Source organism: Stigmatopora nigra, chromosome 1, assembly GCF_051989575.1.
Source record: "Stigmatopora nigra isolate UIUO_SnigA chromosome 1, RoL_Snig_1.1, whole genome shotgun sequence".
NCBI classification, from domain to species: Eukaryota; Metazoa; Chordata; class Actinopteri; order Syngnathiformes; family Syngnathidae; genus Stigmatopora; species Stigmatopora nigra.
This window is the reverse complement of record NC_135508.1, coordinates 18493902-18510218: the sequence shown is the minus strand read 5'-3', so window position 1 is coordinate 18510218 and position 16317 is coordinate 18493902. Positions and strand designations below refer to the sequence as shown.

General features: G+C 38.7%; 1 protein-coding gene across 7 annotated transcripts in view; it reads right to left on the bottom strand.

Moving 5' to 3' along the window:
• The window catches only part of znf385a (zinc finger protein 385A), a 49514-nt gene that overhangs the window by 8313 nt on the left and 24884 nt on the right, over window positions 1–16317 (bottom strand). For 5 of the 7 annotated variants that reach the window (XM_077722317.1, XM_077722339.1, XM_077722350.1 and 2 more), the window contains 3 exons: window positions 14355–14518; window positions 7519–7629; window positions 2641–2815 (listed from right to left, as the gene is read on the bottom strand). In XM_077722317.1, coding sequence (XP_077578443.1) covers window positions 2641–2815; window positions 7519–7629; window positions 14355–14518 — 450 coding nt within the window. Of the gene's footprint in view, window positions 1–2640; window positions 2816–7518; window positions 7630–9967; window positions 10287–14354; window positions 14519–14637; window positions 14763–16317 lie in introns of those variants that run through there. The other 2 variants (XM_077722360.1, XM_077722329.1) reach the window with 2 other exon arrangements.

Genomic DNA, 16317 nt, shown 5'->3' with positions numbered 1-16317 from the left:
AGCCATTCCAAATTCTCCTTTGTACCACAAGCCATAAAAGCCTTAAATCAATTGAAATAAGAAGTCTATCAGCCTCCATCATACCCAAGAGTAATATGGAAATGTTTGGGATAAATATTGTTTGTCATGCTATGCATTGTTTGATGTATGGACTATTTTTTTGGGGGACAACATGCCAACTCCACACAGAAGGGGATCAAACCCTCGACCCCAGAAATGTGAGCCTAACACGCTTACTACTCCCTACCGGGCCACTCCAATTATTTTCCTAAAAACATAATAGCACAACTTTCTGTACACTATCTGAGACAATATGTAAAATAAGGTCTTTGTTGACCCAGTGAGACAAACCATAGTGAATCCACACAGATGCTTTAACACAGCATGGGTACACAAACTTAAGGGTCATAAGAAGAATTCTTGCACATGTTTTTCCTTTGTGATTCTAATAATAGACAGCTTTCTTTGGCTCCCCATGCTAGAATCTTTTTAAAAGGCAATTACAAATCCCTCAGAGGGATGCAGATGGACCTCTCGTCATTTTGGGATTCATAACAGAAAAATCTTCACTTGTCAAGTGGTGCAATGGGTAAAAAGTTCAAACTATTTGAATAGCGTTTTTAAAAAAACTATTATTGCAGTTAAATGTTGCACATTTTTAGGCCAAATTTATTCCAGCCTTGATCTGACCTTCATGTTTGCTGCTCACTAAAGTGGAAATGTCTGGTAAACAATGAGCCACATGCAGGAACCTTTGTTAAATGTCAGCAAAACATGGCAGGTCTATTCATTGCCTGGTACTTGATCCAAGGACAAACTGGTGACACTGAGGGAATGGAAAGTGCAGTGTGAAGAAAGAAACAGAGCGGAGACACGCAGCCTGGAGGTTAAAGCTAGAAATATAGAGATGAGCTACACTGAGCTGATGGATGAAGAGATTCTGGGAAAACTGACACAACGAATGAGAGAAGCTTAAATCATGACTCTTGTTCCTGTCCAAATATTGCTAATGCTTATTTAACGGCGCCAACCTAATTGTCTCATGAACAAAATATAATATGTATTACATTATACGTCTCATTCACTAAGTTGCTGATAGTGTAGTAGTTCATTCGACTGACTTTGGTTCAGGGTCGATTCCCATTCCTGATTTGGGAGTGCGAATGGTTGCCTGTCTCAGTGTGTGTGCTCTATGACTGAATGACAACCAGTTTGGCGTGGAGTCTGATTTTCACATGAGGGCAGTTGGCATAGGCTCCAGCACCCCGTGACCCTGACAAGGATAAGCGGTGTTGAAATGGATGGATGGATAGTGTAATCCAAACTGGAAATAAACTGGAACTGGAAATAAAATGAAAATAAAGCAGATGGCACAGTGTGGACAACAGAGGTGATGCCAAAGTGACTGTTGTTGAGAGGTGGGACAGACATAACAAAAAACCTGCCAAATCAGTGAATTGAATTCACTGCAAAGTGTTGACTTTACAGAAATATTCTATTACAGTAGAAAAAAATGAACGTTGGTACAATAGGAGTTGGTGCAATCATGCATTTCTTCCATCAAGTGTTAAAAATCATGAACTATTTAGACTAAACCAACAAGTTCCCAACTTCTTGCCAAGGGAATGTCCTGCTGCGCATGTTAAAAACATGTTTACATTTAACAGATGCAGAACATTACTTGTGGTCAAATTTGATTTAAACAAGAGATTATTTCTGGCATCCTTATGATGTATTGGCTTTGATCACACTGTCACAAATGGTGGCCAGACTGCAAGTGAAACTAATGCCCGCCGTCTTAGTTGCTTTTTTTTTTTCTAAAAATGATTATTCTACACAATGAAAGCAAAATTGCGTCTGTCTGGTATAAGTGTCTTGAATATTTCCAGCTGCAAATTGTACAGGAATTACAATATAGCTATATACCATTGTTTGCTTCAAAATAATAATAACCACAGAAGAAAAAAGTGAGTACATATTATATATTTCTCCCTTTCCCACACTCATGACAACCCAACCTCCAAAATCCAGTGGTGGAAGAATATTTCCATTTACTATATGGACCGTATTTTCACGATTATAAGGCGCACTTAAAAGTCTTAAATTTCCTCCAAAATAGACAGTTCGCCTTATAATCCAGTGTGCCTTATATGGAAAAACCAGAAAACCAAAAACGACCCCCCCCCCCCACTGTAGGATATTAAAAAAACACAAACGCCTGAACTGAAACAATACTGTTAAATATGCAGATGCCACCTTAGTTTAAAAAATCTTCCATCATATAGCTCCTCCCCCACGGCAAGATTTTATAACAAAAAAATCCAAAACATCAACAATGGCTGGCTCTAGAGGTGACTGTGTAGTGAGTGCTTCACACCTGGAAGTCAATAGCAATTACCGTATTTTCACGACTATAAGGTGCAATTAAAAGTCTTAAATTTTCTCCAAAATAGACAGTGCGCCTTATAATACAGTGCGCCTTATATGTGGAAAAAATGTCATTCATTGAGGGTGCGCTTTATAATGCGGTGCGCCTTATAGTCGTGAAAATACGGTACATGTATTTACAAAGACTAAAAAGTGAATGCATACAGAGCAGTTTCTGCGTGTGATCATATGAGGCGTTTTGAGCTTACTCACCTAGTTTGCTGCTCTCGCTATCAGAGGGAGGGCCTGGAGCTCCCGGAGGAGAAGGAGAGGTGGTTGGGGTCACAGTTTGAAGCTTCTCACCATCTTGACAGCGACTCTTTGAGGTCTCGATGCCTTTCACTCTCCTGGCATGCCGGTTTCCTTTGTAGTGGGCTTCAGCTTGGCTCTGGATAGCAACACCAAAGGATACTTACATTAATTCATTGACACATTCAACAGAATTACGCTTTATTTGTGTATCTGGAAAGAGAGTTTTTAGCCATTTCCTGTGTTGAATCGCATGAGATTATTCAAGTACACCTCATAATGTGACACATGCATGTTATTCTATACACACAGTGGGACTGGGCCACAGTGAAAGGACAGATGGATTACTAGCATGGGATCTTAAACCCACAGAGATGGAGAAACTTGAGACCACAACATATTTTGCAAATTAATTTACTGCCAATGACGGTGATTGACGTCCAAATTATTTAGAAAATTGAAATGAATTTGACTTCTATCAATGGTCGTGAATTATTTAAATGCAAATGTCTCTAAATGATGAAGCAAGTAGGATTAGAACTCTGACCCAGTCCTTATTTAACATTTAATCACTGAATGTCTGATTTGTGTGGGTCCCAAATCAATAAAAACACCACTTGTTAGATGAAGAGCATATAAACAAATAAGAGTACAAGTGTTTTCTGATAGTAAACATTATTCTGTACTCCAAGATTGATAATGTTTCAGGAGGACGTCAGCAGAGTCTTTGTTTAGGCCCCTGCGCTCAAGTACGTTTGGCTTGTAAAACATAAAGGATGAGATGTGAGATTGCAACATACAGTATACGCAGCTGTCGCCAGCAATCTGAAGTGTGATGAAAACATGCTGGTGGACACAAATACATGTCTTGAAATGTGTTGGTATACTCCGTTATTAATGGAAGAAAAAACTGCAGTGGTTAAAATAAAGTATACCGTCCATCCATGCTGTGAAAATTGGAGAAGTTTTGTTGTGCATGTGTTGAAATCTCAATACTATCAATGTATTGTGAATATGCGAGCCGTTGTCAGACAACCTTGGCTCAGTCACAGGGCAATTTTACGTCTCTACCGACCAGTTTTATCTTTTCTTTATTATTTCCACCATCAAAGTTTGTGTCCCAGCAGTTAAAAATGTAACCCTGTTGAGGATGCATGCAATATTTCAGCGCAGCGCTTATATCAGCTGCCAACAGCTCCAAAACATGTTGAGCGAGCAGATGTGCACTTTTGTTTGTAACAGAGGGGCCATAAAACTACATTAAGGAGCAACTCATGAAGATGATTTTTTAAAGTGGCCGCTTTATAGTCAGCACTCCCCCGGGGTCATGATGAGCAGCTGAAAGCTGACACAAAAGCTGAAATGTTTGAAGAATTGATCTGGCATTTAGGCCATTGGCCATATATTTAGGGGAGGAATAGACCCTATTGATAAATGGGTGGGTGTGCTCACTGCTGCTGGACAAGCATAATCTGGGACTGTAAAGTAAATATATACTTATTTGGAAGATCTGATTTTTTTTCCTGTATTACCCTGGACAACGCCAGTCGTCTAAACCCTGGCAATAGTGATGTGCGGTAAGGTTCGTGGCTGACATGAGAATAAGATTTACTATATTGTATACTATTTATTTGGCAGCCTGTCATTTAAAATTGGAAAAGCAATTATATCAGCATGCTTTTCTCAGACATAATATCTGGACAATTTGAGTGCTTAATTTTCCAGTGGTTTTAAGAGAACGTGTTAGTCATCACAATGCCTAACTTATTTGATAGACTGACAGATAAATTACAAATCGATGTGCAACAGAGGAAAATGGGAATTATATTTTGAACTAAAATGGTGATGAATGTTTAATATTTTGCTTTCACGTCCTGAAAGTTATTGTATAAACTGTGCTCACCCAAGGTTAGCAAAAGGATTTATAATTACTGCTGCCGGGACAATAAGGCTCATTACATTAAGAGAACATTGGCCAGTCACAACTGAAAAAACAAAATGAGCGTCTCCTTTTTTCAATTGTTTTTTTCCATGTGAACATCAGGTGATGGGGCTTTTTTTTGTCAGTGGCAACATTGCGAACATGCAGTGTATGTAGTATGACAACCAAGGGGTAATGGCAGTGTTAAAGGTTTCAGGTGGGCTGAAATCCTATCACATTTTGAAGATCAGAGCACTAAAATTTAGATTGGGCAATTTACAGAACATACAACAATGTCTACATTTTTTTAATTCGTGTTGCAGAAGAGTGCTTTACATTTCAAATGACCAATTAGTCATTGCTCAATATGAACCGGAGCGTATCTATTGCTATGTTATTTTTTTATTTGCCATTCGTTTAACAAAAAATAAAAAATAAAAATCCAGCAATTTTGACTTTGAAATCATGAAAAAGTTTTTTTAAAAAGTAGGGTGGTTGTTTTACACCACAGATCAAGATGCCGTTCTTCAATTTAGTAATCCTTATTTATTTTATTCATGATCTAAGTAAGGCTCTGCTTTGCTTGATTGAGTAGGGCAAATAGAGGTGAGACAAGTTGCAGACATGACAAGTAAAAAAAAAAAGAGTATTTGTTGGCACATCAAGTGCTTCTTAAGCTCTTCTACTTAGCCAAACGGATCAACTGCCAGGCAGCTGAGTGTCAGTGGGAGGCACTGCTCAGAATAAAAGCCATCTATACTGGGGGCTACCAAACAGGAAGAGTGACAAACCAAGGCTTGATATCTATATTCCATGTACAGTATCGAGATTTTGGCTCAAATTTGCCCCATGTCCAATAAAAACTGATTTAGGGGTGCCAATGAGTGTTAAATACTCAATAAAAAGAGCAATAACGGTGGGAATCTTGAAACTCTCATAATGCCAGTAGAGAAAAAGCATGTGTCTTTGAAGGGTCATAGAGAAATGTCAAAGAGTGAAACAGCATGACAATCATGTCATACAAGCTGAAATGAACAAAAGTCATACAGATGCCAGATGAAGCTGTGAGAAGGCACCTGTAAAAAATGTGGTATGAATTTACACTCAGGTAAAAGTTGGAGCATAGCCACCACATCATTTCAAATGAAAACTGTGATAAATCATTAAAAGCTTCAACTGCTGATGAAAATATAATTATAAAATAATGGATAGGCTGAGACAATAAACAAGCACCAGTTTGGATTTCAAGGATACAGGGGAAGTTGATGAAGGAGAACGTAATCAAATAATGAATCCTTATCAGGCTAATTTTGCTGCAGTCATTGTGACATTGGTCAATGCAGTAGAACAGAGCTCGTGACATCATTAATGCAGCAACCACCAAGGCCAAGGCTATCATTTAACACGCCATGCACCTGCAAAATAGTGTTGCGGTCTTCCAAACACACACTAGGGCTGTCACACTCTTGATGAACATCCCTTACGATAAAGTGTCCCGCAATCATAAAGAAAGAAGAGTAAAGAAATTAGAAATTAAATGAAGGTGAATGGTCCTGAGGGAAATACAAGCTGACAAGAAAAAGGGAACATGAGGACATAACATTGGCACCTGGCTTCTTTAGGGAGAAAAACCTGATGAGACAAAAGTAGAATTTTTTAAATCACAGCACAGAACTGCTCCAAGTCCTATTTATATTCATAGAGTGACAATGTAAATGGCATCGATATTTTGCCCGTCATATAGCCATGATGGAATTTAAATTGAAATATATTATAACTTAGTTGTAATAAACCCATTAAGTTTATACAGGAAAAAGGTAAACAAACAAAACCAACTACTAGTCGTAGTACTGTTTCATTTGTAATTGAGCTTTTCCTTCAGAGCATGCACTCGAACATGGTGGTAGATCATGTGGTTTAGACTCTATCAGATGTCTGGCAACTTATCAAAAAGCATGGTGCTTTTTAAACTTTGCGTGTCATAGCAAAACATGTGGGTAACTTTATGTTAGACAAAGTCTTTTGACTGGCCTATCATGGCTGTGTCTAACTGCACAAAGAACGGTGCCACACGGGCATGCTTGGCTGAATTTTGTTTCTATTAACTTGGGTGGCCTTTTTTGGGTGTCCAGAAAATCCCTTCAGAAAAACCTCAACATCCTTAGAAAGCATTGGGTGGAACTTCCTATTTCATATTTTTATCCTTACTGTATGTGTTTTTAGTGTTTTATATGACAAGAGAATTTAATCATACAGTATAAACATTGGGATACATGTAAACGGTTCAATAAGGAGATGTAAGGAAGGTGATGCAAAGATTATAACCCTGTAACGTCTTAACCACATGGAATTCATAATTTTAGATTTAAGAAGTATATTTAGTACTGGTCCACTCCTTAATGTGGTTTGTGTGTGTCTGATTGTCTGCACCACTGTGGTTTCAATATTACAAACTATATATTGGACATTTGCAATGGCTTATAACCACGGCAAATAGAAGGCTTCCATATCATCACTCACAAGGAAATAAAGTTTTTTTTTTTATCCACTGAAAACTCCAATGGACAAAGTGATGATAGTAAAAACAAAAAAAAGGTCCAATGGTTGAGGATTCTAATAAAATTGTCATGGTACGTGTGCCAGCAAAAGTCTACTCGTAAACAACCAATTACTCATCCATGGTCTCGGTGCCAGATGATGTATCTTTGTTCGACAGTCTTTATTGCTTATTTGATGTGACACTACTTGAAACAAAATAAAATGCAACAAGAGTGATAGTGCCAAAATAAAGCCCCCCCACCAAAAGCAACCTTTTGTTGGTGTCAATATCCGCTCACCGGAGAGAAAACAAGTCCTGGCTAAAAATGCGTAAAACGCACTTTCAAACAAAGGACAGCATGACCAATTATTCAGGGTATTACCTCTGAGTTGAAGCGGATCTGACAGACGTTGCAGGAAATAACCGGCCGCTTGGTCTTGACCAGTGGAACTCCGAAAGTGTGGTTGATCACGGCCTTCTGGACTGGGTCCATCTGGCTCAGGGAAAAATGAGAAAGGACAGATGGAAAAAGGGTAGGAGGGAGAAGAAACAAATTGTGAGCTTTCATTTCAACTGTGTCTTTGGTATCGGAGCTACTCTTGATGAATCCAGGCTGCACAAGCCAAAATTCTCTAGCCTCATTTGAATCATCTTAACATCGCATTTGTTGGTTCCATCCAATAGATCCTGTGCTGTTCCTTTTTGGACAAGATTACAGTTTTGCATTTTTGCTATATGACTTTTCTCCAGCTGCTTCATCAATCAGCAGCACAATTTTAACTGTGAAGCACTTCATATACACTACATTTAAATGACTTAGATCAGGTACATTGACACCATTCTAGACTATAAAGACACCTTGGAATGTAAGATCAAAACAAGGAGCCATCATTGTAAATTGGGTTTAAAATTGGTATTGAGTTAGTAGCCGTTAGAATTTTCTACCAGCCACTTTGCAGTAAAAGCAGGATGTTTAAAAGAATCAAACAAACAAAAAACATTTACACGATGTGGCACTCTAGCAAGACAAAAAAGTTATAGCTTACGGAATGTAGTAAATTTATTGGGTGTTGCAATTGGCACAACATTTTGGAAACCTTTCCAAATCCTTCCTAATGGGATTCAAGTGTGCTGTTCTGGGAAGGTTCACAGACAAGAAATTACTTAATTTGGCCCATGATTGTTTTTCATTTGGCTCATCGCCAACCTTTCCGTCAAGTTACTTCCCACACATTCACACTGTATCTGTTAAAATATATGCAAAATAAAATACTTTCCTTTAATACTGCCAATTTAAAGAAGAAGAAGAAAAAAAGAAATAGCCTTGCATTATGCAATACTTCATACTTTTCCTCCACCAGGTGAGCGTTACATACTGTACAGGTGCACCCGCCAATGTCCCCCCCTGGAGAGCATTTAACAAGAGCTGAGGTAATTGTGCACATGAATTATTGGATTCAGCCCAATTCTCTGGGCGGGGGTCAGCTACAATCCACCCAGTCGATTCAGCTGTTAAAAACACTGCGCAGCTGCCAAGAGGCCTTTGCGGATAGCGTTGGGAGTGGAGGGGTCGCTCACAGAATTCAACCTAAACTCCCACCTAAGTGCAGGCAAAGCCAAGTAAACACTCTGTGATCTTGTGTGCTGCTTCATGAGAGACTGAGGAGCCAAAAGTCTTGTTGATGACAAGGACCACATGTATTTGAATTACAGCATTGTCTTGAAATACACGCAGTTTTGTTTTGAGGCTAGACTTGTAACGTAAAACTGATGAAATTTCCTACTATCCTTAAAAAAAACCTCAAAATATCAATTATGAGATATAGTTCCTAACTTGCTTTGTTATTTAATTGACGAGATGCTTTGCAAATCAAACATGACTTGATATATTTTTTCCACAATTTAAATTACATTGCGCTGTCTTTAAAGTTTAGAGCCGAAATGCCCCCATTGGAAGAAAGCCTGGAGCCCTGAAGAAAGTATGACCCAGCTCAATCTAACCAATTGAGGCAGACAGTCGCCTGAACCGAGTGTCCCTTCTCATCTAGGCATCTTCCATGAGCGCTAATCTTCCTTTACACCACTGTCTTTCCTTTTTCCAGTTCCTTAGTAATAGTAATTTTTAGCTTTTGGAACGACACTAAGGCATATACGCACAATAGGAAAACAACAAAAGGCACACAAGTAATGCAAATGGGAAAAAATAACTAGTCAGAGGATATAAAATATATGATGATTTAATCAGCCAATAAAATTGTGAAAACAGTGCTGCAACAGTTCCTAGACTTAGTATACACAATACCTAGATTTATTGCAAATTCCATCCTCGGGGGCCAGCCAATCGCAGGGCACAAGGAGCCGGACAACCATTCACACTCATACCCATGCCCGGGTCTGATTTCGAGTGTCCAATCAGCCTACCATGCATGTTTTTGGAATGTGGGAGAAAACCAGAATACCCAGAGGACACCCATGCCGGTCTAGGGAGAACATGCAAACTCCACACAGGTGGAAGTGACCTGGATTTGAACCCAGTACCCCAGAGCTGTGAGGCCGGCACCAATCGCCCCACCGGGCCACCCGACTCTTGTTTGTCTATGGATTTCTTGGTTGTAATTTTAATTTTTAGTGGTTGATCACCTCTAGCAGATTGTTTTCAGCATGTTGAACTTGAGCAAGGAACAATGCTCCCTTTAACCCCAAACTGGCGCCAGCAGTACAATCTGCACTGAAGTGGGTTTAACACCCCCCTTTAAAGCACAAATTGCACTTGAATTGAGGCCAGATTAAGACACAGCAGGGTGAAAAAATAAGGAGAAAATCACCCTCACCTTCTGCTCCTCAGTGTCAATGGAAGCTTGGAGCTGCATTTTTCCTCGAATGTGTATGCTACTCTCACAGGTGTGTGTTTGGGTCCCAGATTGAGTGAGACTGAAACTTTCCTTTCTCATTTAGCTTCCTGTTCACTTCTCAAAGATGAAAACAAAGTACAAGGACTTCTGGGCCGTACAGCATTGTCATCAACAACGGTTCTCCTCTGTGGCTTCTTTGAGATGTCGGGATGCTGTCTCTAAACTCCGCAAGTGTTTCCGCTGTCTTGTTTCTCTCGTGCTCGGTGTTCCTTGTCCATGCCTTAATGCTTGCCATTGTGCGTCCCTCAAACTGCACTGCAGTGTCTCCTCCCCTTCTCCTTGCCTCTCCCCTCCTTCTTCTGCATATTTGTACTATCTGGATGCACTCCAGGGATTATGGAAGTCCTCCACTACCCCCCTGCTCGCCTATGCCCCATCTAAGAGAACCACCATAAGATAGAATATTTACTTTGCACACCACTTGATTATCTACTGCACCGGGGTTTGGAAAGTGGCTGTTTTTGTATTTTCATGCATCCAGGATGTACAGATACTATTTCATCTATGCCACTATTTCTCCAATTTTTTACAAGTAGCTCTAATATTATGTGATGAAAAGACTGAGTTTAATCTACAAACTGTGAATCATCAAGTAGTTTTACACTCTTTTTTCCATTCCGATGAATTTCTTTAGGTAGAGTTCAGTTTTATTCGATTATTTGTCAGAATAATTTTAGTTCTTTCCAAACATCAATTTAGATACAGTTTGTTCACTACAATTTAGATACAGTTTGTGCAATACTTGTTGAATCATTGTTAAGTACAGTTTTTATTTCTCCATCATACATATTTAAAATTCTAATTAAATTTTAAGATAGAATTTTGAATTATCTATGAATTTTATTTGAGCTGTCTTCGGGTGAAAGGCGGATATACCATAGAAAGGTTGCGGGTGAGATTCAGTGACCTGAAAAGTATTTTAGGTTTGTTTTCATTAGAATCAACAGTATTTGGTCATATTATGAATATATTTGAGGACCTATAAAGTTCTTTGGGACATTTTTATGATTAAAAACAATATAAATTATAAAAAAAACGATGAGTTTGATTTCAGTCGATTAATACTGAACCTTTAGGGCAAGTAATCATTTGGTCAATCATATAGATAAAGAATAAGCATAGTGTATTAAGTGCAGACTGATGGGAAAGCAAAAAAAAGAAAAAACACTGCAAAATTCTGACATTTCCCAAAGCAAGTTGGAAAATCCCAAGAATAAATGACTCAGGTATGTCTCGCAGACAATACACATAATATTCCTTCTTACACCGCATTTGGGCAAAGATACGAGCCCTGTGATTTTATTTAATAAAGGAAAATTGAATACATTACTATACGTATACTGTCCTATTGCACCAGATAATTTATGGGAGTGAATACTGAATCCATCACAGAAACAACACTCAATGACCATGTTAATATTTGCCTGAGAAGATGGTACAATTGCATTTTCTTGACCTTTTAGCAACCTCAAAAGAAATCTGTGTATGCGTTCTATATTAGGACCAACACATACTGGAATGTAATGCAGCACTGTCACTGTCCAAATTGGCCAGGACAGGCAAGTGGCTACAAATTACATTACAAGGCCATTAAAGTAGTATATATAGACAATGTAAGAGAGGCCATATCTCTCTGATAGTAGTAATAAACATCAATGTTAATGTAACTCTAATTACAATGTACAAACTCATCAAGATGAATTATGAAGAGAGTCAGTGAGTTACTTGCTTCCAACTAAATGTGCACACTTACTGCTGCCATGACCATGAGCCTCCACTGAAATATTCAAGATATATCAAAGGCAGAATGACATCTGGGAGCTATTAAGACACTTTAGCAGTAATCAGTGTTTGCCCTTTATTCATACAGTACTGGAAAAGCAAGAAAGTGTTGAAATATTGTGCTAAATTGAGGTGAAATCACTGTGCCGTAAGCACTTGCTCTCTGGTGGATTAAAGTAGCATGGTGGCCACCCAGAGGCAAAAAAAAAGTGTCTTTGTGGAAATCCAGTACAAATGTCGGTGTTATTGCATTTTCAACTGTTTTCACTAAGTCCATTGCACCACTGGGAGCTCTTGGTTTTAAATTCTAGAAGCACGCATAGCCCCAGTGAGTGGCCGTTTACCTTTTCATCCCCCTTTTTTTCATCTTGTTCGGGTCGCAAGGAATGAGGAGCCTTTTGAGCGACTGTAATACACGCATGACTGTTTGCTATTCAATCACAAGGAGCACACAGATAGGCAATATACTATAATCATAATGAATCACAATGTGTTGTATTAGTTCCTTGCTGCAGGGGAAAAAAATTTCCTTGCCTCTGCTGTAGCCCCCTCTCTTGGTGGTAGAGTCATATAACACTGATGAAAGGCTTGTTTTGGAATCACTCAAGTATAGTAGCAGCTGGTTAGGGGGCCAAATGCTTTAAATACTAAGCAAGTATTAAATTAAATATTGAACAAGTGCAGATATTCTGCAAAGAAGTGACAATTAATGTTTTTTAGTAGTGGGGTGGACCCCACCTAGTCAGTAGTTGCCTGGGATAGGCTCCAGCACCCCTGACCATAGTGAGGATGACCAGTTTAATCAAGTTTAGAATGTTCACAAATGTAGGAACTAACCTCTAGTTTCCTCACTTGACATGTTTATATATCTATATTGTTTAGGGAGGCATGAAATGTAAATACAAGTAAATACTTCCAAAATGTAAGAGGAACTTTTTATTTATTAGCCTTCCACAATGAAGATGGTGACTGTGTCTGAATTCTCATCTCGCTAGGGGTGGGGGGCATGCCAGACATCATTCCCTACTGAGAACAAAGCTTAGTGATTTAACATATTAATGAGAAATGTGTTGACATTCGACAATGCAGTTTGGAGCAGCAGCATTGTGCCAAATTGTTGCTGAAAAGCCTCCAGTTTTTTTATTTTTAAAGCTTTTCAAGGCCTGACGGGCGAAGAAAAGTCGCAGTTTTACAGTTTGTGAGTTGGCTTTTTGATTCATCAGCTTTGACTCACACAGAAGCACACACCAAACTTTCACCACAGTAGTCATAAAATACTAGAGCAGATAGATAGTAATGATTGTATTGATTTTTTTTTCTACCTAGTTTGGTTTTCTACCGACAAAAGGCAGACAAATGTATAATAAAATAAGTTTTAACCTCAGTATGCACGACATTAGCTTCTGCATCATGTCATCAAATGGTCAACAAATTGCTTCAATATAAGTAAAAATGTGATTTCTATTAGAGGATTTTAATTCGGTAAAGATGATTTAAAGTGTTTTATTGTCCCTGTACAGGGGATCGGGCACTTGTGACTTTAATATATATTTACACCTTTGGTCCTTATACGATATTCTTCTTATAAAATCTTTTCATTCTATTCATTTTCTGAACTGGGTATCCTCACAAGTGTTGCGGCGGTGGTGGAGCCTATGCCAGTCAGCTACAGGCCCCAAGGGAGGGGGTTGGGGGGGCCACACCCTGATTTGGTGGCCAGTCAATTGCAGGTCACAAGGAGAGGGACAACCATTCACGCTCACAAATACCTAGGAGCAATTAAGAGTGTTCAACCAGCTTACTCTGTATGTTTTTGGGATGTGAGAGGAAGCCAGAATACCCGGAGAAAACCCACGCATGACCGGGAGAACATGCCAACTCCAGTGAGGACCGGGATCAAACCCACAACCCCGGAACTGTGAGGCCGACGCCCTGACCACTTGTCCGCATGGACGCCGTCATAAAATCTTTTTAATAGAATGCAATTTAAATCAATTGACTATTTTCTCCCTTTTATACTAAATTTTGTAACAATAAAATAAATGGTTAGTGTATCAATATTTATCCAAAAGGAAGTCCTCTTTGTGATGGTATTACACTTAATTTCTAATTTTATATATTTCTCTGGTAGCAAATGTACATTTGGCTTCATATAGTTATCATTTGTTCTTCTAAATATATTATTATTGAGTTTTTCTTTATAGAGTTACAATTTTATTCTTGTACATAATGAGCTGAGCAGACCCTCAGTTAGCATCGTAGTTTAATCCCAATTTCTATGTATACAAATATTTAAACAAAGATGGAATATATTGATGTGAGGGAGCCTTTTGGCAAATTAAAAGACAAACATGGGCAGTAATAACAACAGCACTTGCCATAAAAAAATATCACATAAGTAATTGTAGTAATATGAGTGCCCCAGTTCTAATACAGTCAAGATTTTAATAGCATTAAGTTAGTATTCCACCATTTAGCACACTGAGTAAACAACTTGAGTCAATCAAAAGTAGTCGTTTCTTACCGTACTGAAGTTATGAAAGAGGCTCAAGCTGTGTGGGGGAGGTGGTGGGTGAGGAGGAGTGTCCAGAGGAAACTGCAGGAAAGGCTTCATATCCAGGTGAGGCTGGATCATTGTTGGGGTCCTCAGGAAAGCTGGCACAGCAGCCCCAGCTCGATTTATACCTCCTGCGCAGAAAAATCGCATACCATTTACTTTACTTTGAAGCTGTTGCTAAAAAAGTGAGAACACAAACATATGTGCATCTCTCTAAGATAAAAAAAATATATATTTAAAAAAACAGTACATGGAATAATGACATAATGATGCATGTCTCCCAGTTCCCGTCATATTTCCACATCCCTCCTAGTCTCCTTTTTAACCTCTGTCACAGATGATAGTGATGGGTCCCACACAGCAAAAGTCAGTCTCAGCAAGCGCTCGGATTAAGCCTTTTAATATCCGCCGCCAGATTGCGACTTAAAGCTTTTGCTGCTCTCCTTTTGGGGATTTCTCTGAGCTACAGTATGACTCTAGCTTGTCTTTTTTTTCACCCTTGGAAGTTTTTCCTCTAACCTGCCATCGTCCTTTGTGATAATTTGAGGCCTTTTTTCGACACCTCTGCATTTTTCTTTAGCTTTAAGTCGGCTGAATGTGATCAGAGGATATTATACGGCTCCTATGAAAAGGATGTTAACTGATGCACTTGACAAAGTTTGGATTAGAGAGAGTGACTTGTCAAATCGCTGTCAAGTCTTGATTGCCTTCTGCTGTGCATCTGTTGGCCTTGAGGTGCTGAGGACTGCATCATTACATCTACTTAAGTACTTTGAGCACTAAAACATGGGTACATTGACAACACTTGTGAAAGAATGAACACACTCAGGTGATCTGTTTAAGGAATTCAGCATTAGTGAGTACAATAAAGATTCACCATCGAATTATTTAAATGTGACATATTGTCAATCGGTGAATAGAATTGCATTAATAACAAAATATACAGGTAAATATATTTCACATTTACTCCAGGTACAATATGACAAATTTTAAATAAACTGTTTGTATGGTGACTATTTTAAATATATTTGCATTTACGTGTACTATTCTAAAATAGCTCACTAGTGGGGTGAAAAATTTGAATAGATATGTTGTAGAATGATCATTGGAAATAGTTAGCACTCAGATTATTGATATTAAATGACGAAAATTGTGTTGAGTTGAACATGATATTCATCGATTTCAAAATGATTTTGGAGTAAGTCTAACCGGTTCAAGAAATAGATGAATTAAGTAACATGATTAGTGCTTTATGTTTTATTTTTATTTTACGACCTACAAGAATTTTGTCAAGAAGGCCAATGACAATTCCTCCATAAATAAACATGATTTGATTTCATCACTTTGATCAGTAGAAATATTTAAGCTCTTCCTTTTTTTACATTTACAACTGTATGAATTTGTGTATGTCGACTCAGCTTATTGCAGAAGTAACTTGTGCAAATGGTCCCATAGTTATTTTTAAGCATGTGGGATTTGCAATACTGCCTGACTAATATAGGCCAAGTCAGTCTTTTTCCAACTCGAGATGAGCTCCCAGGCCATCCGTGCAAGTTATGTCGCACAGACTGCCCCCTTTCGAGGTGATGTTTTGTGCATTCGGGGAGAACAATGGGCACAAGGCAAAGTATGCATACAGCCAGTGATTTGCCAGAGCTGCTGGCACTGATAGCAACAGCAATATGGAAATGAAGGGGGTGCCTGCTAGGCCCTGTTCAAGGCTGTGAAACATGTATCCCTGGTCTATACATGGCGCAAGGATGTGCATTTGGGTTGACGTGTGATGGCTAACATGGCTGCTAATTTTTGATGGGAATTAAGATTGGGAATTAGAGGGATTAGTATAATAAAAGGGAGACGAATAAATATCGGAATCATATTTTTTTAGAATCCATTGCCAAGGAGCAGCTTCAGTGATAAACCGTGAGGC